The sequence below is a fragment of the Urtica dioica genome, chromosome 8 (genome assembly GCF_054948205.1).
Source record: "Urtica dioica subsp. dioica isolate 48M chromosome 8, U.dioica_male_clone48M_v1_H2, whole genome shotgun sequence".
NCBI lineage: Eukaryota > Viridiplantae > Streptophyta > Magnoliopsida > Rosales > Urticaceae > Urtica > Urtica dioica.
The window spans coordinates 2,043,993-2,068,607 of NC_142763.1; the positions used below are offsets into that span (position 1 = coordinate 2,043,993).

At 35.3% G+C, this 24,615-nt stretch overlaps 4 protein-coding genes across 4 annotated transcripts; 2 read left to right on the forward strand and 2 right to left on the reverse strand.

Moving 5' to 3' along the window:
- Positions 1 to 3,725: 3,725 nt before the first annotated feature.
- On the reverse strand, positions 3,726 to 4,385 carry LOC149387141 (uncharacterized). Its single transcript, XM_089624513.1, has one exon. It carries the CDS (start codon positions 4,328 to 4,330, stop codon positions 3,956 to 3,958), a length of 375 nt encoding a protein of 124 aa, XP_089480639.1. The 5' UTR covers positions 4,331 to 4,385; the 3' UTR covers positions 3,726 to 3,955.
- A 7,109-nt stretch (positions 4,386 to 11,494) lies between these two features.
- On the forward strand, positions 11,495 to 12,366 carry LOC149387142 (uncharacterized). The gene has a single exon (XM_089623441.1). The coding sequence runs from the start codon at positions 11,546 to 11,548 to the stop codon at positions 12,164 to 12,166; it is 621 nt and encodes a 206-aa protein (XP_089479567.1). The 5' UTR covers positions 11,495 to 11,545; the 3' UTR covers positions 12,167 to 12,366.
- A 2,138-nt stretch (positions 12,367 to 14,504) lies between these two features.
- On the forward strand, positions 14,505 to 15,338 carry LOC149387143 (uncharacterized). The gene has a single exon (XM_089623442.1). It carries the CDS (start codon positions 14,545 to 14,547, stop codon positions 15,124 to 15,126), a length of 582 nt encoding a protein of 193 aa, XP_089479568.1. The 5' UTR covers positions 14,505 to 14,544; the 3' UTR covers positions 15,127 to 15,338.
- Positions 15,339 to 20,886: 5,548 nt separating this feature from the next.
- On the reverse strand, positions 20,887 to 23,852 carry BCA5 (beta carbonic anhydrase 5). Its single transcript, XM_089623889.1, has 9 exons — positions 23,495 to 23,852; positions 23,321 to 23,388; positions 22,542 to 22,703; positions 22,389 to 22,437; positions 22,194 to 22,307; positions 22,045 to 22,098; positions 21,725 to 21,807; positions 21,529 to 21,634; positions 20,887 to 21,367 (listed from the first exon to the last, which is right to left on the reverse strand). Exons 1-9 carry the CDS (start codon positions 23,588 to 23,590, stop codon positions 21,164 to 21,166), a joined length of 936 nt encoding a protein of 311 aa, XP_089480015.1. The 5' UTR covers positions 23,591 to 23,852; the 3' UTR covers positions 20,887 to 21,163.
- Positions 23,853 to 24,615: the final 763 nt, after the last annotated feature.

Consider the following 24,615-nt stretch of genomic DNA (forward strand, 5'->3'; position numbering starts at 1 on the left):
TAGTAAATACAATCAACACTCCAATACATATAGTGTGAACCTAATAAACCCTCATCGTCTCTCCACTAAATATCTCTGGCAGTACAGAAATGTTCATGGCAATCAGTGTATAGTGCTTATTATTCAAGGGCTAGTTTTTGACGGTGGCGGGGAGAGGAATGGGAAGGACGGCATGGTCGGGATTGAGGGCATGGCCGGGAATGGCATCACCGGAAGTGGAGGCAAAGGCCCGGCCGGCTTTGGGAGAGGCGGTATCGTTGGGACCGGCAAGTTGGGCATAGCTGGCAAGTTGGGCATAGCTGGCAAGTTGGGCATAGCTGGCAAGTTGGGCATAGGAAGATTCGGAATCAAAGGCGCGTTCGGGATAGGAGGGACCGGCCCTTTTGGTGGCTGCGTTGTCTGAAGAAGGTTACGAGCCGCCGAGCTCACCTCGACGCTCGAAAAAGCGAAAGCCGCTAAAACGGCTAAGGAGATCATCAAGTGTTTGTTGAATGCCATGTTGTTAGGGTTTGGGTGATTTGTAGTTTTTTTTTTTTTTTTTTGGTATTGTTTTGTATGTTGATATGATGATGGAGTTGAGTCTAACATGGTGTTGTATTTATACACATGATTAGGGATTGGATTTAGGTGGGCGTTGTTGGGAAAAATTCTACTTAACGTTGAGTGGTGATTTTAAGTGTTATTTGTTCTTGGTTTGGTCAGCTATTTAATAGCTGCATGCACACGTGACGTATTATAGGCCCATGAAAAAACTAGTGTTGAAGTTTGGTAAGCAGATACAATCTTTTAAATGTTTTAATAAGGAAAAACAAAATACTAGCCTTGATATATATATGAAAGGTTAAGTATTTTACACCCACCACCCACCACCCACCATATACAAAAATGGAATGAATGGTGAAGAACAATATTACAATTAAGCTAATTTAGAATAAAAAGGAAAAAAAAAATACAACTATATATAGTATAATATCTATCTTCATGGATAACTTATATGGGAAGATTCTAGTTCTCAATTAATTGTGTCAGGATCGATGGCTTTCCATTCTTCATGTGTATATGTAGAACATGTAAATTCACACCTTTTTACTGTGATCACATCCTACGTACCACATCAAATTATAAAATTAACGAATCCTGTTTTATTAGTTAAATAACAGAAATAATTTATTCGGTGGTTTTATCTTTTGGTTGAGGCGATTTATCATTTAATCAAATTGTTAGGGAGAAATCACAGGTGAGACAATATTAACATTATAAATAATTTTAAACTAGAAGATACTTATAAAAACGAATATATTTTTTTTGGAGAATTTCGGACACCGATAATGAATATGTCTATGCCAATTACCTCTTATAATTAAACCATCATAAATCAAAGGCACTTGAAAAGTTCTAGGAACTGAATAAATTATGCATTTTAGTACTTATTAACAGGTGAGACAATATTAACATTATAAATAATTTTAAACTAGAAAATACTTGTAAAAGCGAATATATTTTTTTTGGAGAATTTCGGACACCGATAATGAATATGTCTATGCCCATTACCTCTTATAATTAAACCACCATAAATCAAAGGCACTTGAAAAGTTCTAGGAACTGAATAAATTATGCATTTTAGTACTTATTAACCACAAACCAATATTAGATAGCGGGTTTATAAAATTGTGTCTATTTTTTATTTTTCAAATTTGTTGCGACTTTCTTGGATTTAGTTGAGTTTAAATTTGAGAATTTTAAGACTTGCAACTAAAACACAAGACACACACATGTCAATAAGTTCATTGCAATGAATTCACACACGCGACAAATCTTGTCACAAAAGATTTGAAGCAATTACTCAATAGAGACAGAGATGAGAGGGTGAGTGAACTCGGGGAGATAACAAGCTTGGGAGACGTATAGATATGAGAGAATCGTTGGGGAATATAAGAACTTGAGCACTGGATTAAATTAATTTAACCTTATCCTATAGTTACAACATTCACTACAAGATTTTACGCATTGCATGTTGTTAAATGTCATCTTAAAACCAATTGGTACTAAGTGGAGATATTCAATTGATATATAAACACATGTCCATTAACACACACAACCAATACGAGACTATCTCACTTCAATAATGTCACATATATAGTGACAAAGAAATTATGTCATTGCCCAAAGAGATTGATATATAGTGCAATAGTCGGAACTGAAATTAAATGAAGATCAGAAAATAGCATGGTGTTTTTTCATTTCAACTTTGAGCGATAGAATTTGTCTCGCAATAAAAATTGGAAAACATAATGGAATATTACATATATGTCTAGTTAGCTAGAGGACATTTTCCATTGCTTTATTCCACTTTTATGACGAGATATGTCATGAAAAACTACATTTATTGACAAATATATAATATAAAACTGTTTTTAGTGACAATTATAATCATAAAGTGCAATAAGGCTTTACGAATTGATAATGAGCATAACGTTAGGAATCTCAAATTGAAAGTGAATGGGAATTAGCGAGAGTTTATAAATGTCATGGGTTACACATTTTATCGTCAATTGATTTTGAGATGGAACTTCATGATACTTTCACAAAAAAAAAAATTAATACTCATATTTTTGGAATAATCCCAAACTGTCCTACATACCATTTTACCGGTGTCTCTTGCTCTTATTCACGAGAAATATGCCTCAAATCATATTCACGTAATTCAAAGATGCCTCAAGGAACTACTGCGATGTCCGATATTAGATGAGCCTAACAAAATGGGTCTCGACCTCTATCGCGATTGACCAACCATTTTATGAGATTTTGCATCTAACTTATGTTAAATTAGCTTTTTCACAAATTATTGTCTCGGCGGCCTTTTCAATTTTACTTCTTCATCATAAGTATAAGTCAGAATGCCATGGCCTACTACCAAATATTGGATTTTAAGAAATAAAAATGAACTAAAAAAACATTCAGAGTCATTACCCAGAAAATTACATCCATATAAGGTTTTTAAAACTCTTGTATATTTAGACATGATATAAAAGTAATCAAATATCTAAGAAAAACTCATTCGAATATCTAAATTAAAATTCTTACATTTTTTAATATAATAAAAATGCTTACATAGAGACGTTTATGAAGACGTTTTTTTAATTCCTTATATTGACACTTTTAGACATAAAAAAGAGACCTAAACTCTTTTTTTTTTTTTTTTTTTTGTGGATTTCAATTATATTTTTAATATTTTTATGAAGCCTTAATAATAGATCTATGATCAAGAATAGCACACCAAATCAATAAATAAAACTCATATTTACCAAATACAATCCAAAAAATCATAATATCAATGTAAATTCTAAAGATACAAACATTCAAATTTAGCTTATAAATTAACATGTTAAATACTTAAAAAACTAGTGTTAGAGTGTGGTTTTGTAAGTTATCATTGGGCTTAACTTGGGTCGTCATATGTTGATGTTGTCGGTGATCCCGTGCGCAATATATTCCACTCTATTTGATACCTGTGTTTATCATTAATTTTTTCTATTTTCTCTTTACTATTCTATTTTTTAACAACAAGAAAGTAGTTTAGCTGATTTAGTCTCTCTCTCTCTCTCTCTCTCTCTCTCTCTCTCTCTCTCTCTCTCTCGGTTTTAGAATGAAAAAACAAGAGGGAGCAAGAGCATTACTTAATGGCTTAATTAGTATATAAATTTCAATAATTAACTACCTCAATCTTAAAAATTTAGTGATAAAAAAAACCATAGAATCCAAATCCTTATTTGATAAAAGAACAACAAGAAAAAACTAAAAATATTACAATCACACATAACGTAAATACACTCAATACTCCAATACATATATAGTACAAACTCAATACATCCTCATAAATAGTATAATAGCACGCTCCACCAAATATCTATAGTGATATCATAGAAAAGTTTATGGCAAGAATCAGTATACTTATTCAAGGGCTAGTCTTTGACGGTGGCGGAGAGAGGAATGGGAAGGACGGCATTGTGGTTGGGATCGAGGGCATGGCCGGGAACGGCATCGCCGGAAGTGGAGGTAAGCCCAGCTTGGGGATGGTCGGAAGAGGAGGCAAAGGCCCGGCGGGATTTGGGAGAGCCGGCACCGTTGGGACCGGCAAGTTGGGCATAGCTGGCAAGTTGGGATTCGGAAGATTCGGATTCAAAGGCGCGTTTGGGATGGGAGGGACCGGCCCTTTTGGTGGCTGTGTTGTCTGAAGCAGGTTACGAGCCGCCGAGCTCACCTCGACGCTCGAAAAAGCGAAAGCCACAAGTAAGGCTATGGAGATCATCAAGTGTTTGTTGAATGCCATGTTGTTAGGGTTTGGGATCGAGATTTGTATAGTTTTTCTTTTTTGTTTTGTTTTGTATGTTGATGTGATGATGAAGTTGAATCTAACATGGTGTTGTATTTATACACTTGGTTAGGGATTGGATTTAGGTGGGCGTTGTTTGGAAAGATTCTCTATCACGTTGAATGTTGAATTAAGCGTTATTTGATCTTAGTTTGGCCACCTATTAGAAATCTGCAAACGTGACGTGTTATGTATGCCAATAATTAAGAAGTATATACCCAATAAAATAAAATAAAAAAATGTTAGCATTGAAGTTTGGTAAGCAAATACTAGCTTAAATGTGAAAGGGCTAATTACTTACACGGTTACACCCACTATACACCAAAGTTGCAATTTGTTAAATGGAATGAAAAGTGAAGAACAGTACAATGAAGTTAATTTATCAATGGAATGACAACAAATAGTACGAAGCTCTAATCTTTCGTCGATAATTTATAGAGGAAGTTACTAAATTTATCATTAATTGTTTAGGGATTGATGGTTTTCCGACTTTCTACTAGATCATATATGGAATACGGTTTTTTAGTCAAACATAATAATAATAATAATAATAATAATAAAATATAAAGAAATTAAATACCCCAAGTAGGTACTAGGTAGCATTTGGCACATAAGACAAACCTGCTTCCAAAATCTATGATTACTATACTAAAAAACTCATAAATGTTACGCTTTTCTAAAAACTCAAAATCTATGAACACAAACGAATTCTAAAAGAAAAAAATATTGAATGGGAATAAAAAAAAAATTATAACTAGAACTTAATACTTTTATCAACTTTTAGATAAAAAGTAATTCCAAAATATTAAAATAAAAATCATGTGTTCACACTACTATATAAATGAGTAATAACGATAAATAAGTAAGAAATTGAACTTACTTAGGTAAGGGGTAATATAAATAACATCAAGGTATAATCTTCTTAAGTTGTGTTTTGGCATCAGCGGCACTAATGTAAATATTAACATCACTCCAGTGTATGCATGGACGTTAAAATCAAGCTAATAATATAAAACAGTGTTATATATATGAACGACATTCAAATTTCAGACAATAAAAGTCGATCCAAGAAGTAGCTAAGGACGACAAGTTATTTATACAACACACGACATAAGATGAAGACTACGCGTCGTCACTTACATACACACAACACATATTTAGTACGTAACGTACTAAGAAACAAGCTAAATATCCAAGTAGACCTATATGCAAACTAGACATTAATTATAAATAGATTCGTAGACATAAGGAAACCCAGTATAAGTAAATGACAATAAACTATAGTGTGTGGATCGTGTGAATATGTGGTTAGAAATTAGGGTTTTGCGAGCTCATTGGTGAAGTACGGAATCTCTGGAAATTTGGGAGCATTATACTCGGTCTCATGGTGTGGAAATTCAGGCATTTTGGGAACTTCAAAGTGATGATCCTCTTCTTTGTGCTTTGGCTCAAAATGAAATTCAGGAAGCTTTGGTACTTCAAAATGCTCACCGTGCTCTTCTTCTTTATGCTCGTGCTCCTCTTTGTGCTTTGGCTCGAAATGAAAGTCGGGAAGCTTTGGCTCTTCAAAATGCTCATCGTGCTCTTCTTTGTGCTCGTGCTCTTCTTCGTGCTTTGGCTCGTGAAGTTTGGGCAGCTTTGGCCCTTCAAATAGCTCACCGTGATCTTCTTTGTGCTCGTGCTCTTCTTCGTGCTTTGGCTCGTGAAATTCAGGCATCTTTGGCACTTCGAAATGCTCACCGTGCTCTTCTTTGTGCCCATGCTCCTCTTCGTGCTTTGGCTCAAAATGAAATTCGGGCAGCTTTGGCTCTTCAAAATGCTCGTTATGATCTTCTTCGTGCTTGGGCTCTTCTTCGTGTTTTGGCTCGAAGTGAAACTCGGGCAGCTTTGGCTCTTCAAAATGCTCATTGTGCTCTTCTTCGTGCTTTGGCTCGAAATGAAATTCAGGCAGCTTGGGGGCTTCTTTATGCTCATGCACATCTTCGTGTTTTTTCTCGAAATGAAATTCAGGTAACTTCGGGAATTCAAAGTGCTCATGCTCTTCTTCATGCTTTGGCTCGAAATGATATTCGGTTAACTTCGGGAATTCAAAGTGCTCATGATCTTCATGCTTTGGCTCGAAATGAAAATTGGGCAACTTTGGGAATTCAAAGTGCTCGTGTTCTTCCTCATGCTTTGGCTCGAAATGAAATTCAGGCAACTTTGGAAAGTCAAAGTGCTCGTGCTCTTCTTCATGCTTTGGCTCAAAGTGAAATTTGGGAATATCAAGCTTTGGGAAAGTGGGATATTCCAGCATAGTACGGCGAGAGGTTGCCGTGACCATTGTGTGGTAGCTCATTGAACACAAGCTCGTTATGAGCACTAGAACTATAGTGAGGCTTTGACATGCCATGTTGGTAAATTAAAAATAGAAAATATGTTGGCTAAGTCTTGATATCTTGGGAAGAGTTGATTAATTTATGATGGAATTTTCAGTAGTGAATACGAGACTTTTATAGACCCCAAAAATAAGGAAAAGGGGTAAAATGGATGGTTGTTCAACTTCCTGACAATGGACATCTCCAAGGCTTTAACAATACAGATATTAGTTATTGGCTTCATTCGATGAAGAGTAAGTATTCACAGGCAAGGAATTGGTAACAAGATTAGTTAATTAAGGTATGTTGTATGGAGTTTAATATCTTTATTGATAAATTGTGATAAACCAACGGTCGATGAACTGTTTTTGTCACTTGAAATAAGAAGATTGTTTTAGCAATTTTACTGAAAAAGGGCTATGGTTTCATTTGCTTAATAACATATTGAAAATTGGCAATGGTTAGTATAGAGTAATGCGTGAAAATTGTAAGTTCTTGTGCTAGCCACCTTTTTGTTCGTTACGAACAGTTGCGTGGCAGTTTTTCAACCACTATATATCAACTTTCTTTGTCTCGATCGGAAATTTCTGTAGGTACTATTAGAACTAAAAAAAAAAACTGATTAATTACCCTAATTTATGTAGTTATTAAGCACACTAAACTTTGAGCCCATATGGAGACTTCATTGTTCGTTTAAAATCTCTCGAAAGTTAATGGATGAATCCGAACACTCGAAGAGCGCACCAGCTACTGCAATCTGCAAGAAAGAACGTCGCATAATTTGTACGATCAAAACACCAATATATACTTTAAACAATCATTTTTTTCTTGATTTCTCTTGATGTTTACCGTTTTTTTTTATTTGTTTATTGTTTTGGGCTCTACTTAACTTGACATACTCTTTACAATTTCATATGTACAAGGAAAATAATTAATTGTTTACCAAATTTTTACCGTATAAATAATAGTTTTGTAATTTCCCTCACCATTTATGTGCTAGTTGGCTTGTGCTAATTGATCCAATAGCTACGATATTGGGATGGCTCAAAGTCATAGATCGGCTGGTATTTACTACAATAAAAATGGTAAAAACATTATTAAATAAAAAAATAATCTGCTACTTTTAAATTATAGATGTCCTGTATTAATTTTTTTTGTAAGGGATAAAATCATCACTCCGAGAAAATTGTAAATAATTATTATCATAACTTTAAACATTCCAGAAAATATTCCAAACATTTCTTTAGATAAATGGTTGACATTGAACTTTTTTTAGTTCAGAATAGTAAACATTTACAACTGAAATAATTAAGTACTTTAAAATTGTAACCAGGTATTGCGAATATATATATATATAGTAACCAGGTTCCCGACTAACATATTCCAAAGCAGAACCTTGAATCTCGATATCATACAACATTAAATAAACACAAGTTACTTGCATACACAAGTACACAAACCTATCAAGTCAAGCTTAAGAAAAATTAATAATAATAAAAAACAGCACAACAAATATATTCTCTGGTAGGTATAATTAATTCATGAAAATAAAAAAAGTATCAAGAAAATCTAATAGTTGTCCTTTTGATATCGTAGAAAAAGTTGATCAACAAACAACTTTATATATTTCCTCACTAACCCCAACCTTTTTTTACCCATGCATGCATTTCTAGACGTCGCTTATTACCGGATTTCCATGCACAAACTAACGAAATCTTTCCAAATTCAGCAAAATCCCTTTCAAAAGTGTGATCAAAATCAGCAATATATGCATGGCTGCCCAAAACCGCCTAAACATCTGATTGCCTATTTCGATTATTGCTCTCACTTCTTATGATGCTTTAATGGTTTCGGCTTCTGATATCCCCGAGCTTCCTACACCAGAATTTTCCACCCCCAGCTTTCCCAACTTTCCAATACCCGAATTTCAACTTTGCCCGAGTTTCCAAAACCCGAATTTCCGCATTTGCCTGGGTTTCCAAATTCTGAATTGCACATTTCCTGACTTTGCCGAAGTTGCCCAAATTGCCTCACTTACCCAATCACCTTCCTCAGCTCCCTAGCCCACATTGCCAACAATCCATTCTCTCACTCCACCATAAGCCACCAATCCTTAAAAATATTTACATAGGACACTATATATTGCTTTTAAGTTATAAATACATACATATTTATTATTTGTGTTTCCTATCACAAGTGTGTGTTTGTGCTATTTTCTGTTTGAGTTTGTACTACTATCAACCTTGATCAGAATTGTTTCGTTGTAAATGTTATGGATGTTATTATTATTATTATTACGTTATAGTATTCACTCTATTTTTTAATTACATATATCGGCTTGGGTTGTATTTTATGTTTACAAGTACTCAAATACTCAATGTTTGGTGATTAGTTCTTATTGTCTCTCTTTGAACTTATTCTAATGGCAAGATCTTGCATATATATAGACCAAGGTTTGAAAATCTGTCTTCAAGCAATATATATATATATATATATATATATATATATATATATATATATATATATATATATAAAGTAAGATTAACAGTTCTAGAACCATATCTCAGTATAGAGATACAATATAAAAGCTATACATATGTTAGTATCACGGCATTTAACATTCCGTAACTAATTATTTAAGTAAGATTGTATTCATCAATGCCTTGATCATGTTCGATATTCATTTCATATATAATGCAAGTAAGAAGTTGATCAACAACACATGTACAACTTTCAACCAAACCCTAAAAGAAAAAACACTAATTCATGCATAAATACCAACATTAGCTAATGGGTTTCATCTTCATCCAACCAAGCCCTAACAATTCCTTCCCATAAACCCTCAACATGGCTTTTCTACGACTATCCCACGCTTTTGCATTGGCTGTTTCGATTATTTTCACTTTATCTCCACCGGATTGTGAGGCCCGTAGTCTTCTGGAAACACCACCACTATTTCCGGCCTATTTTCCGCTGATTCCCAGGCCGGGATTGCCATATCTACCGCCTTATCTGAGGCCTACGTTCCCAAAAGTTGAAATCCCCAAATCGCCCCCATTGCCAACACCCCAAGTCCCGGGTAAGCCCGAGTTGCCGGAGCCGGATATCCCAAACTTGCCGGAGCCGGAGATCCCAGACTTACCGAAATTTCCACCTCTCCCAATTCTTCCGGAGCTTCCCAAGGCTACATTACTGCCACTTAATGTCCCAAATCTCCCAAGAGGCATGTCCAAGATTGTTCCTTGATTTCATTACACCACACCCCAAACAAACCTACTATTCTAAATATTTGAGCTATACTATATATGTGCACGTCTCTGCATGGATGGTGGAGCAAATAATGTGTTGTTTTTAGTTATTTTTTATTTATGGTATTTCTGTTAGAGTGGATTTCTCAATACTACTATAGGGAAATTATTGGAATGTCATTTGCATTTGTATCACATTAATAAATCTAAAATATGTGGACGTTATTATGCTATCACATTTTATTGTTATTTTGTTAAAACTCTATTGAATTATGAATGATGACCAATTTATCCTTAATAATTACTTGAGTCATCTTTTTTTTCTTATAGTTGGACCACTATCAAAATAATATAATATGGGTAGTCTTGGATGTAAAAAAAATAATAGAAAAAGCTCTAAAATCATCCATATTCATATAGTCATTTTAATTTACACATCAATATCTAAAATTTCATATGAATTACTCCTTTCAATTTGCTTTAACATAGAGCCATCTCCGCGCAAAAGCCCTATATTAATTCTCTTATAGAGAATCTCATAATTGCTCGAGCCGCTAGAAAGAGATTTTTTGGATATAAATTTTACAACACAATTTTACGAAACACGTATTCTTCGCAACTTGTTAGAAGTATCGGAAAAAAAACGGTCAGATAAGTTTGTTGCTAGTCGATATTCAATCAATTTTAAGTCTTTTGGTCTTGTCTGGTGGCACTATTGAGCTTGTCGAGTATAATTCTAATTGAAAGGGACGGAGCCAATATAAGTCCAAATGGAGCCACAAGATCCCTTCATGAAAAATTTACACTTTCTATTAGTTTTGACCTTTTTTTTTAACAATTTATCGAGGACTTTTTGTATTCATATTAACACCCCATATAATTTATATTTATGGCTCCGTTCCTAATTTGAACCATCCATGAGCTCTTGATCGTGGGCATATGTAGCCCTATTGATTTCCAATATTTTATTGAAATATTGCATCTGCATGGAGTTAAACACAAAATAAGGTTTAACGGATAAAGTGTAGTAACCGGACAAATACCAAAAATCTAAGGTGCCGTTGTGAAACAAGGGGAACATAAAAAACCCTTATGTTTAAAGCGACAACATATGTGGAAGAATACATAATTTATTTATTGCTAAAAAGCTAATCTAGTTAGAAACTTAGAATAGCTCGGCTATCATGACTTATTTGCATGCATATACACAAGTGAACTATATATGTATATTTGAAAAGAGAGAAGTCAAATAAAGACAACTCACATTATAGATCGAGGAAGCTCATATATGTCCTTGATAGCAGGTGAAAACTAGTTTGTACAGGCAAGCATAAAGTAGTTTATTTGCATATCAAAAGTAATAAGTAGTTGATCAAGAAAACACCTGTACGTAGTTACGTACTCGTCTTCTCGGCCCACCAAACCCATATCTTGAGTAGCTACTATTTTTCCCGACCCCATGCTTTATATAAATACCCACAACATCTTGATAATCTTCATCAATTTAACTCGTTTACTCTCTCCATATCAAACTATATCACACTGATCATCCAAAATCAACAAACACTATGGCGTTTCTCAACTTTGCAATGCCCATTATACTTGTTCTCGCTCTCTCTTCCTACAATGCCCTAATGGTTTCAGCGGCTCGAAATCTTCTAGATGTCCCCGAGCTTCCGAAGCCACAACTACCACCACTTCCCACATTATTACCAACATCACCGAAACCCGAGATCCCAAAGTTGCCCGAATTGCCAAAGCCCGAGATCCCCAAGTTGCCCGAACTTCCAAAGCCGGAAATCCCCAAGATTCCGAGCGAAGTGCCAAAGCCGGAGATCCCAAAGTTGCCCGAACAGCCAAAGCTGGAAATCCCCAAGACTCCCGAATTTCCGAAACCGGAACTACCGAAAAAGTCTGAATTGCCAAAGCCGGAAAACCCTAAGATTCCGGAGGAATTGCCAAAGCCGGAGATGCCAAAGTTGCCCGAACAGCCAAAGTCGGAGATCCCGAAGATTCCAGAATTGCCCAAACCCGAACTCCCAAAGTTGCCCGAAATACCGAAGCCTGAAACCCCAAAGATTCCGGAGCTGCCAAAGTTGCCGGAATTACCGCATGATCTCCCAAAAGTTCCTGAGCTTCCAAAACCTACATTGCCTACCATTCCGAAGGACAAGCCACACGTTCCATGAATATATAGCCCTTGAAAGTTGATTTCAGTTCTAATTTATTGCATGTCTCGTTGATTATTTATATTAAAATATTGTTATGCATCCGTGTGTCTGTGTGATCGATTGTCGTAGGCTTGTTACTTTATCCAGATTGAATTATTTATTGTACGTACTCTACCTCGTTTGTATTTCGTTAGTTAAATAAAATTCATATATACGTTTACCTCTGTGGATTCTACTACCATCACTTCCTAGTATATTTATGTGTGTGTGAAAGTATCAAAATCATTCAAGACTTAATACTAATACATCATAGCAAACCCCAACGCAAAAAATAAATAAATAAATATTGTCTGACTTTACCACATCCTATAATATTGTCTTTCTCATCTTATCATCTCCAAGTTTGAAAACATATTCTAATGATGATGTTAACTTCAAAAGTTGCCTACTATGATGCAACTACCATTTCTTAAAAAATATGTATACATGTAATGTAATACTATCATTAAACGCCTAAATAATTTACATTACAATGAAATTACGCGTAAAACTAACTCACAAAACATCATTATAATAATGAATAAAAACTATATAATTAAAAATAAAATAGATTATTTCAAGTAAAAAAAACATGATGATTCATTTCAATTAAAATAAAGCATACAAATTTAATAAGATAAAAGTAATAACATAAATCAGAACTTTAAATTATAAGTCTCTATATAATTGTACAAGTCTTCGTGATCTTGCTTTGACTCTGGAGTCATAAATATGCGACGTCGACATGTCCATGACAAAGTAATCCACATATTGCTTAATCTAATTTCTCTATTGTCAATGCTTTCCGTACTTGAGTTTTCATCGATGTAGTATAATAATCATTGTTTTATTTTCTTTTTCTTTTTCCTTTTATAACCGCCTTATGTCTCTGGTTCTAAGACTTTTGTTCTCTTTGCACATCAAATTTTAGGAGGACTTTGTACATTTGGATTTTTGGGCTTCGTATATGGAAAATTTTGAAAATGAGGAGCATTTTAGGAATTTTAAGCAGTGAAAATTGAATGAAACGAAAGCTTTCGAGAGAAATATGTGAAACTGTTTAAATTGAATCAGAGTTGTTTGGATTTCGAGGGAAAAAAATAGTATACCTAAAATTACCGGTTTATTTCCAAAAATGAGCCGTTGACTACATCTTAAGAAAACATTCCTAAACTAAATTTACTTTTAATTCACTGAAGATCTTGAAATTTCAAATATTTTTCTACTTTTTAGATGATTTTTCCATATTTTAAATGAAACTGTAGACAAATTTTAATGAAACTGTAAAACTCCAAAAAATCAAATAAAAAAACTATAAAATTAAGATATTCTCATAATAAAAATGCTAATTGGGATATTTTCAGAATAAATTTTTTGAAATAAGGTAGCTCAGATCATTTTCACCAAAGTAAGTGCAGCCCGTCTCATGATCGCTACATCTTCCTCCAAGCTAGGTGCTTTAAAGTTAAACGTCAAGTCAACTCGTGTAACTAATTTTAGGTTTTCCACTATTATTCACCCTCACAGTAAACAATCATAGTTTCATTCTAATAGCAATCAAGCATAAGTATAAAATTAAAATTAATTTTTTAAGTATTAAAAAACGAGCAAATGTAGAATAAGAATGAACATATAAAACAAAATTACATTGATGAAAAAAAATATGCAATATAATTGGTTGGGGTTAATTGTAGCCGTACAAGCAATGACTTTCGCTTTTTGGAGGAATTTCAATTGACCTCAATAGTTCGGGCTCTCATATGTGAACGCAAGGGCAAAGTATATGGAGATCGTGAAATGTATATATTAATTTTTATAAAAAAAAATTAAGTAATTAGTCAACTGATTGCTATATAAATAACGTTTCGTAAATTTTAGATAATTATTTATAAAGGTGACATGACATTTCTGACTTTCTCTTTCATTAAAATATAAATTTACGTAAATTTACACGTGTAAATACATAGATATGACTATTTATTTAAGATTTACGAAACATTGATTATATAGCAATATAAAACTGTAAATATGACTATATACATACACTTTTATATACAAAAAATTCAAATAAAGACAACTCACATTATATACAAGTTATATTTGTATGAAAAGTAAACGGTTGGTTGGTGAAAACTAGTTGGTACAGGCAAGCAATAAGTAGGTTCTTTTTCATCAAAAGTAGTAAGTAGTTTATCAAGAATACCTGTATAACGTATAGTCATCTCAAACCCTTAATAACTTACTATTTTTCACGTCCCCATAATTTCTATAAATACCCTCAACAGCTTGACTACTTCCTTCACAAACTTACACTCTCCATCTAAAACTCACTGATCTTCCAAATCAACACTCTCTCCATGGCGTTTCCAAACTTTGCAATGCCCATTATGATCGTTCTCGCTCTCTTTTCCTACAATGCCCTAATGGTTTCGGCGGCTCGAAATCTTCTTGATGTCCCTGAGCTTCCAAAGCCACAACTGCCAACGCTTCCCACTTTATCAACATCACCAAAACCCGAGATCCCAAAGTTGCCCGAATTGCCAAAGCCCGAGATCCCCAAGTTGCCCGAAATGCCAAAGCCGGAGATCCCAAAGTTGCCCGAACAGCCAAAGCTGGAAATCCCCAAGACTCCCGAATTTCCGAAACCGGAACTCCCGAAAAAGTCTGAATTGCCAAAGCCGGAAAACCCTAAGATTCCGGAGGAATTGCCAAAGCCGGAGATGCCAAAGTTGCCCGAACAGCCAAAGTCGGAGACCCCGAAGATTCCAGAATTGCCCAAACCTGAACTCCCAAAGTTGCCCGAAATACCGAAGCCTGAAACCCCAAAGATTCCGGAGCTGCCAAAGTTGCCGGAATTACCGCATGATCTCCCAAAAGTTCCTGAGCTTCCAAAACCTACATTGCCCACCATTCCGAAGGACAAGCCACACGTTCCATGAATAGCCCTTGAAAGTTGATTTTCAGTTCCAATTTATCAGCTTGCCTTGTATACTCATATGTATACATCTACATATGTTACATCCCCTTTAGTGTGTTTGTGTTTGTGATCGATTGTCATATGTTTGTTGCTTTATTTACAGATTTGATTCATTAATCTACTCCATTTTATTTGTATGTCATCATTGAAATAAATTCATGAATAGGTTGCTTTTTGTGTTTCGTAGCTCTTATTAACATCAAGATTCTGATAAAAAAAAATCAAGATACTTCCTTATTGTAATCTGAAAGTATCAAAATCATTATGTTTAAGGCATGCTGATACATTTCGGAAAAGCAAGCTAAGATGTACAGTATAATATTGTTTAATTTCCGAATCTTATGCGCACGAAAACACCTTTCCAATGATATGATCATGTAGTAGTATTTTTTTTTCCTATGTATGAATAATAGTTTCCCCGGTATAATTTTTTTTTTTTTAAATGACACATATATACTGTTTTTTAGTGAAATAACGAGTTTAGCATTTACTTTTCAAAAATGTCAAGTTTGTACCATCTGTTTGATTAAGATGACGAGATTATACCCTTAAATAGATAACAGTGGCACAAATTTTCTTTTTGTTAAATTTTCATTGATGTTGACTCTAATATTTATATGTAAATCTCATTTTACTCTTATTCATTCTCGCCTTATATATACATAGTTTATAATTAAAAAAGAAAAGCTAGAGTGTTTGCATCGAATCTTAATACAAATTCTCGTTGGATCGACAATCCGTGCTCATGCATGATATTACTTGTCGACACGTATGCTTACGTTGTGTAAGATTTTTCTAAGATAAGGAAAACTCCCATCAGGTTTCTAAGAAGATATATCTATGTAGAAAATATTCGGGAAAGATAAAACGAAAAACAAATCTTCAAAGAATAAGGAAACCGCCAAAAAAATAAGAAGTGATCAAATCTCCAGAGATCCGTCCACGATAAGATGTTCCAACGAGCTCAAAGTCTTGGACCTTTATGGCAAAATATAAAATAACTCGACATAACAAAGGATCTATCTCAAATCTATCACGGTACGAGTATAAAAGAGAAAAAAAAAAGTCAAACTACTGATAAACAAAGCAAAAATTTATCATATTAGATCTTGCTCAATTTTTTTTCTCCACGTAAATGTCTAAAACACTTAAACTACAAAGATATATAAAAAAAATAAAAAATCAAAAATCAAATATATAATAAAGTTAAAATAAAAAAATATACTCGTTTAAATTTAACTAAGAGTCACTAGAGTATGCTGCTTTTGTTGTTGCTAGTTTATTCAAGTGATAATTTCAGATGACTTTCAAAATGAGTTTCGTGGGTTCAAAATAATCCAATAAGCCTATTCAACCCATAGCCTATTGTCACGTCTATGTGAATTTTTTTTTCATGTTCAATTGTGGCCTATAAGTCAATTTTTCCATTTTATCTCATGACGGTTTGAGGTCTAATAAGACTATAAGCAATATTTATGCGAAAGTATCATGTGTTTCATCTCACAACTAATTGTTCATGAGAAGAGTAATCCATAGCTTATTGTCACGTCAATGTTATTTTTTCATGTTCAATTGTGGTCTATAAGTTAACTTTTCAATTTTATCTCATGAAGGTTTGAGGTCTATAGGACAATAAGCAATATTTATGTAAAAGTATCATGATCTCAAAACCAATTGATAATGAGAGAAGTAACTTATGACCTTTATAAACTCATGATCTTTATAAACTCATGACATTTATAAACTCATGATCGTCGTTGTTCTATTGAGATTCCTAACAATTTAGTATGTTCTTTCTATATTGAACTACGCTGGTATTGAACTTCTGGATTAGTGATTCTTCATATATATTTTCATGTTGAATAGGCTATATGGGATTATTTCTCGGAATGGTATTGGCTAGTAGCTTTCTTGGTGTTGGTGTATGAAAAAAAAAAAAAAAAAAAAAAACTAGTAAAATAATTTTAATGGCCAGCTACAATAAATATGAAAGAGACATGAATTTTCGAGTATACCACAAATGTTCACACTCCAAAAGCAACACTATTATTCATGGTAAATATAGAAAAGTACACACATTGACGTCACAAGGTAAATATCATAAACTATAAATTCATCACACATAAAAGCACACCGGCCGGGAATATTTAGTAGAGAAATATCATGGATAGGAAGGCACAATTATACAATCAACTTCAAGGAGAATTAGGAACAGTGACGGAGGGAATTGTGTGATCGTCTTCTTTTCCGAGTACTTCCGGCGAATTCGGAAGCAACGAAGGAAATTGAGGCAGCCCGGGGAACCCGGGAATGAGGTCGGAAATCGATGGAATAGATGGCAAAGTTGGCAATAAGTCGGTAACATCGGCGGGCAAAACCGTCGTCTCTGAAAGTTGTCGTGCCTCGCTCGTCGGGATGGTATTGCCAATGAAGCTCAATAGAGCCAAGTTAATGGTGAGAAAAAGAAGCATGGAAAAGGATTGAGTTGAGTTGATAGCCATATCGTTGATTTGAGTTTGATGAATTTAGGAGCTTTTAGTATTTGATGTTTGTCTTATGTTCAAGCGCATTTTGTGTCTTCTTTTATAGATACGGTAATGTTTAGTTAACGTGTGTAAGTTATTTTGTTTGTTAGAAATTGGAGTGACTATCTTGTGACCGGTCTACGTATATTAGAGTATAGCAAAATCATAACTAATTAGGTGGTGTTTGACAAAAATCTTTATGATATCTTTCTTTCCAATATGGTTAATATATATCCTATTCCTATCCCGTGGTTTACCAACCAACCGAAGGGGTAATGTATGTAAGTTCATCTACTCTTTCTAATTTCTCCCATAAGTTATGGAAATCAAACACCATTCGACTGATTGTCAACATAGTAAAATTTCAGGGCATGATAAAATAAAAAAGACGAAATTAAAAGTTTAAGGACTAAATTAGAAAAGTTGGTGTCAGATTACTGTGGCAAGTTATTGTTCTTTGGGCATAATGTGATGTTGTTTATGGAAATTATTCAACACGTGTTTTTCATGGATTCCAAATTTTCATGGGTGGGTTTGGATTGCTTGTTAGATATGATGTATGAGAGGCAGTTTTATTGTGGTTAACACAAAAGGATACAGTTTCAAGTTATGTGTTTAATTTCATAGAATACAATTAAACTGACAGCTCAGCTCAAGGGGGCGTGTGAAGCTGAGAAGTCCAGCTCAGCTGACAGCTCAGCTTATAGCTAGTTGAGAGCACCTCCAGTGACTACTTGACACGTGTCTCGAACGAAACTAACTTATGTAACTACCTCCTGTTAATAGCTTAGTATATAAGCAATTGAAATGTAATGCGTTACAATTAATGAAAATCAGTTAGATCATAATTCTGATCAACAACAAACTTCATCTCTCTCTCTCTCTCTCTCTCTCTCTCTCTCTCTCTCTCTCTCTCTCTCTCTCTCTCTCTCTCTCAAGTGAATCTGGTGTGATCATCAAGAAATGCCACATAGTACATGTAACCTTCAGTTGTAACAATAGGTGCTGGTCCCCAGAGATCAGCATAGACTATATCAAGTGGTGCCTTAGCATGAAAGTCAGATCTTGGATAAACTGTGTTTTTTGATTTACCAAGTCTGCAAGAGTTACAGAACTTTGACTGATCTCTAAGTTGACATTTCACATTGTTCTTTTGTAAGACTAGTGAGAGAACTTTTTCACAAGGATGTCCTAACCTTTTGTGCCACAGATCACAGTCTGTTTGGACACTATTATTGACACTATTACTGACATTACAGGAATCTAAATTGGTAGAGTTCTTGACAGGATTGCTTGTTGCTGAAGTAAGTGCCATAGCTGAGTTTGACTGAGGCTTTGACTCTCTGGCTTTGAGCTTGGCCACATCCAGCTTGTAGAGATCGTCTTTAAGCTCCCCGGTTAGAAGGACCTGCTTCGTACTCATGTCCTTGATACAACAGCCATTTGAATTGAATTCAGCAATGACATTGTTATCTTTGGTGATCTTAGACACACTAACTAAATTTTTTGTGATTTTTGGCACATGAAGTACATTCTTTAATATGAGATTTCTTTTCTTCGCCTGAAACTGTGTATCACCTATATTCAAGATAGGGATAGAATTACCGTTACCAACAGTCAGCTTGTCTTTGCCTTTGTAGTTCTCAGAAACAGCAAGGTTGGAGAGGCTTGACGTGATGTGGCTCGTGGCTCCACTGTCAACATACCAAGACGGATCATCAATGACATCTTGTGTAGCTATCAGCGCAGCCGAGTGACTTGTTGTTGACTGAGTTGCAGGTTGACTTGAGGTTGATGCAGCTTGGATCTGGAAATTCTGATCAAAGCGAAACCAACAAGCAGAGGCAAGATGACCAGTCCTCGTGCAAATTTGACAAACAGGTCTGTTACCTCGACCACCACGTCCTCGATTTCCACGGCCACTGCGTCCTCGCGATTGCTGATTTCCACGACCGCGTGCTCTACTTTCAGCAACATTTGCAGAGGCGTGTGAAAGATCGAGATTGAGCGCTGAGTTTTGTTGATCAAGCCGAGTTTCATGGCATTGTAGAAGAAATTGTGTCTCAGCAAGTGACACAGAATCAGGTCTTGCAGTGAGGATTGCCACAACCGAATTGAATTCTGCATCCAGGCCTCCAAGAACATACAGAAGCAGTTCGTCATCGCTCACCGGCTGTCCTGCGGCGGCGAGATTGTCGGCGATTACTCTGACTTTCATGATGAAATCGCTGACGCTGAGAGAGCCTTTCTTGATTGTCTGGAGTTGTATGTGCAATTGTAGCAGCCTTGCCTTTGAACTTCCGGCGAAGAGTTGCAGGAGCGCAGACTAGATCTGAGCTTAGTTTTGGCACCTGGACACGTAGCCTAGCATTGAATCCGAGACAGAGGACATGAGCCAGGACATGATAGCTTGATCTGTACGGATCCAGACAGAGTACTCAGGATTAGGCCTGGTCCTGTTGACGGTGGCGTTGTCTCGACCTCCGATCTGAGATCCGATCGCCGTTGACTCCGTCGTTGAGCTTTCTTCGATTTGGATGAATTGCAGTGGTGCAGATCTGGTTCCATCGAGAAATCCTTCGAGATCGTGCGCGCGAATCGCAGCTAGCACCTGAGATCTCCAGAAGAAGAAGTTGTCTCGATCGAGCTTGAGCGTCGTCGGAACAAGATGAGTCGCAATCGGAAAAGCATTTCCAGGATTCGCCATGGACGCTAGTCGAATGCTCTGATACCAAGAGAAGATTTGAGAGAGAGAGAGAGAGAGAGAGAGAGAGATGAAGTTTGTTGTTGATCAGAATTCTGATCTAACTGATTTTCATTAATTGTAACGCATTACATTTCAATTGCTTATATACTAAGCTATTAACAGGAGGTAGTTACATAAGTTAGTTTCGTTCGAGACACGTGTCAAGTAGTCACTGGAGGTGCTCTCAACTAGCTATAAGCTGAGCTGTCAGCTGAGCTGGACTTCTCAGCTTCACAAGTTTCAAGTTATGTGTATAATTTCATAGAATACAATTAAAAAACTTAATAACTACATAAAAACCAAATTGAAATTACCAGAATGCTACAAAATCAGTTTAGGGACCAAAATGTTTTTTTTTATTATTTTTAAATTGAACTAAAACCTCATAATTAAAAATTCATGGACTACTTGCACGCAAACGAACATAAATTTTATGATTATATAAGAGGAATTTCGTAAAATAGACCCACTATATTCAAAGAGCTCCAAAAACAAGATTCTGTTCCACACATGTATTCAATAAATCTCCAATCTAGAAACGAGAAATGGAAGAGAAATACATGACGATATCATGAGTGCAAAGCTCATGATAGGATAATATGATACAGAGGTTCACTTATATTAAGTTCTAATACAACATTGAATGTCTTATTAAATCTATGAGCACCCTTCAAATCACTACAAATAAAAGACGTAATAAATTACACAACAAAAGTACATTTCAGAACTCAGCACCAAAAGGACCGGTCTTTCACAGAGATTCTCTCATCTTCCTCCTTCAAGCTGCATTCTTTGTAGTCGAGTGTCCATTTCTCGAAAGTACAATCGACAAAATCGTAATACCCGCCATGGAGCGAGAGAACTCCTTCGCTTACTTTCTCTTCGATCCACGGGTATGTCAGCAAGTTTATCAATGAACGGTTCACCGATTCCTGCATATAATAATAATGTCAAAATCCAATCATTATACTGACTTTACGATCATTCATTTCTGAAAGAAAAATAAAATAAGTAATAATTAATTACAAAAATAACCCGCAGTAGTAGCTCTCAAAGGTCATTTTTATTAACTAGTTTCATGATAATAATATACCTTCTCACAGTGTTTGCATTGCTGGTCGAACCCGAGGTTCGAAGCAGCAGCTTTTGTTCTAAGCTTTGCATTCTTCCCGTGAATAACCCAATTCTGAATAAAGCCCCTGATTAAATAAATAAATCAAGAGACCACTAGAATGAGAACCATGGCTTGAAAGAAAGGAACAATTTGAAATAAAAGGAGAGAAACGAACCTTGAAGTCGCCTCTTCATCCATGCCCATGAGAGCTCGGATTCCTCCGCAGCAGCTATGGCCAATCACTAAAACATTTTCAACCTGCAAACCAAATTTTTTTTTATTACAAATCGAACAACAATAAAGCGCCTTAAAACGAGGCCCGCGATCAGGGGTTTTTTTTTTTTTTTTTATCTGTTTCAAATTTTCTTGACGAAAGCAATATCTAATCTGCTCAACCTCAAGTTCAAGAACCATCGCTGCTATGAAACTGGGCACTTCAAATAATTAGGCATAAATATCAGAGAAAGGCTTACCAAACTTGAAAAACAGACTTACTTTAAGAGTATTCACTGCAAACTCCAGAGCAGCATTTGTTTCCGTGGGTCCATTCTAACGACAGAAAAAGATATTGTAAAAGAGAATAAGGTTTAGACGAGTTACTCGAAAAAAAAAAAAAAAAAAAAAAAGAGAGAGTAAATAGTTACCTCAAATGGTGGGACAAGATTTGCGATATTGCGCACCATAAATGCTTCTCCGGGTTGGAATCCCAGTATTGCTGAGGGACAAACCCGAGAGTCAGCACAAGCTATCACCAAAAACTGCTTACAAAAAACATCGGTAAGTATGATTAGTATCATCGAAGCTATAAATCTCTTACGAGTCGATATATCAGAATTAACCTTTGGTGCTTGAGCGTTTGCGAGTTGTTCGTAATGTTCTAAGTTAGCCCTGCCAAAAAGAAAAGAAAGAAGAAAAATAAAAGGATGAGATAACATTGAGTACCACCGTACATGTTAATGAAACACCCAATTACGAAACCCATTGTTGCTTACTTGTATTTCTCTGCCTTGAAACTCAAGAAACGGTGCTTCATATCATCGAACAAATCGGCTCCCTTTTCAGTTTCAACTACTTTCCCCGCTTTGTCGTTTCTGAGCTCTTGAGTCAACCCTGGAGAATTCGTTGAGGCCTTCATTGGTAGACTTGGACTTGTTCTGCAAATTTCCGCAAAGATAAAAATTTGATTATGAGTCAGTTACATCAGAAAGTTTTTATCTTTCAGGTTCAATCTGAGGACTTCATGTCCTCATAACGATAAGCCATCAAACACCATAATTGAGAAAGCCTTGACACAGAATCACCCAAAGGAAATCCAGATCCCCCAATTTCGGTCAACAACTGTTGGAAAACTGCTCAAATTAAGAGCCATTCAAGAGGGAGAAAAAAGGCTGGTGATTTATTATAATGGTTTTTATTATGGCACAAAAGCTTAATTAATCTCCTGTTAGTTCAGGAAGCTTTGACATTCAGATCCATTCAAAGCTTTGGCAAGAATTTAGAAGAAAAAAAAAATTCTCGAAAGCATGACATAAGTGTAACTATGCAGCCTCTTTTAAGAAATAATATGACATGTCATCAAACAAAATCCTCTGCCTTTTGTAAGCATTAAAAAACTAATTTTTTTTCTTTCTCAGAATCAGTAATAGTACATCCCAGCAGTCCATAACCAATCACTTGTTGAGACATATTAAAAGGACCAAAGAAAGTATCAAAACACTCAAAAACATATACAGAGAAAACACACATCAACAACAAAGAAAGAACAACCCACCTGAAATCAGACAATAATCTCATGTGACTCTGCTCAATTTCCCATGATCTCTTCGTAGAACCAAAGATCTGGACTCCCAGAAACAAAAGACAGAATTTTTTTCTCAAGGAAAAGAAGAGGAGAGAGAACACTTTAGAGATCAGAGAACACAGGAATAGGCAAAAAGGATATTACTAGTAATGGCTTCACAGAGACCGCGTGAGGGAGGAGGACACGTGGACTGGGCTGGTGTGGGTCCCACGAGAGAGAATTGTGCGAGGGAATCGCCATCGAAGGAACCGGGAAGTACCGGAAGAGAAGCCTGGGAGAGTTGAGCTGTCGTGGTGGGAACAAAATAGCGGTGAATGTATTTCGACAAACATATGGCGTGCAATACAAAAGCACATAAAAAAGGGGTCTTTATTTGTATTAATAATATTAAAAACGGAAAAACGAGTGGTTGGATCGATGGGCATTTGGAAATTCACCTCCAAGAAAGGCGGAGAAAACAATGTCAGATAAAAGAAAAAAAAAAAAAAAAAAAAAGAGGAGGAAGAAAGAATTTTTCCAGCTCTATGGTCTCTATACTGAGACCCCACTCTCCTCAAATTAGCGTAAAAGGCTCAAAGCATGTGATGTGTGTGTGTGTGTGTGTGTGTGTTTTCTTTTTCTTTTTTTAGTCTATTGATTTGTGTTCTTTTGGCATTGCTATATTATCGGTTTATTCCCTATTCTTTAATAGAAGTTTCTTTCTGCTAAAACTCTAAAGACGTGATAAAACACTGTTATTTTAGTCAGATTATAAACCACTATCACTTGGTAAAAGAAAGTAATGGACTTTTTTTATAAATAATTAAGGTTGCTTTTTGGGCTCAAGAACGACAATTGCACTTCGTATTTTTCCTTTTTGTTGTCTTAACTCAAGTCTTGGTTATGTTTTGAGTTTTAAACCAGTTTTTTATTACATTGATGAATTGGCTCTTACTGAGTGGACCAGATCGAAGTTGTCGCTAATAATACAATATAAAGAAATAAAATTTGAATTGACGACTACTAAGACAAACCTGTTGGACAGATCGACAGTGCTAATTTCTTTAGACGACATCTCAACAATCGAGATCAAATATATAAGGTTTAATTTAACCTAACACGTAGACACATTTTGTGACTCGAAGTGGTTTATTATTTTATTCCGCCAGGTTATATAAAGGGACGTGTGCCATCGTAAAATTTGTCCCAAAAAAAAGGGCTAATAAATATTGTCTTTATATAAAGGGCTACATAACTCATACACAGAAAATATCTTATAGACAGTC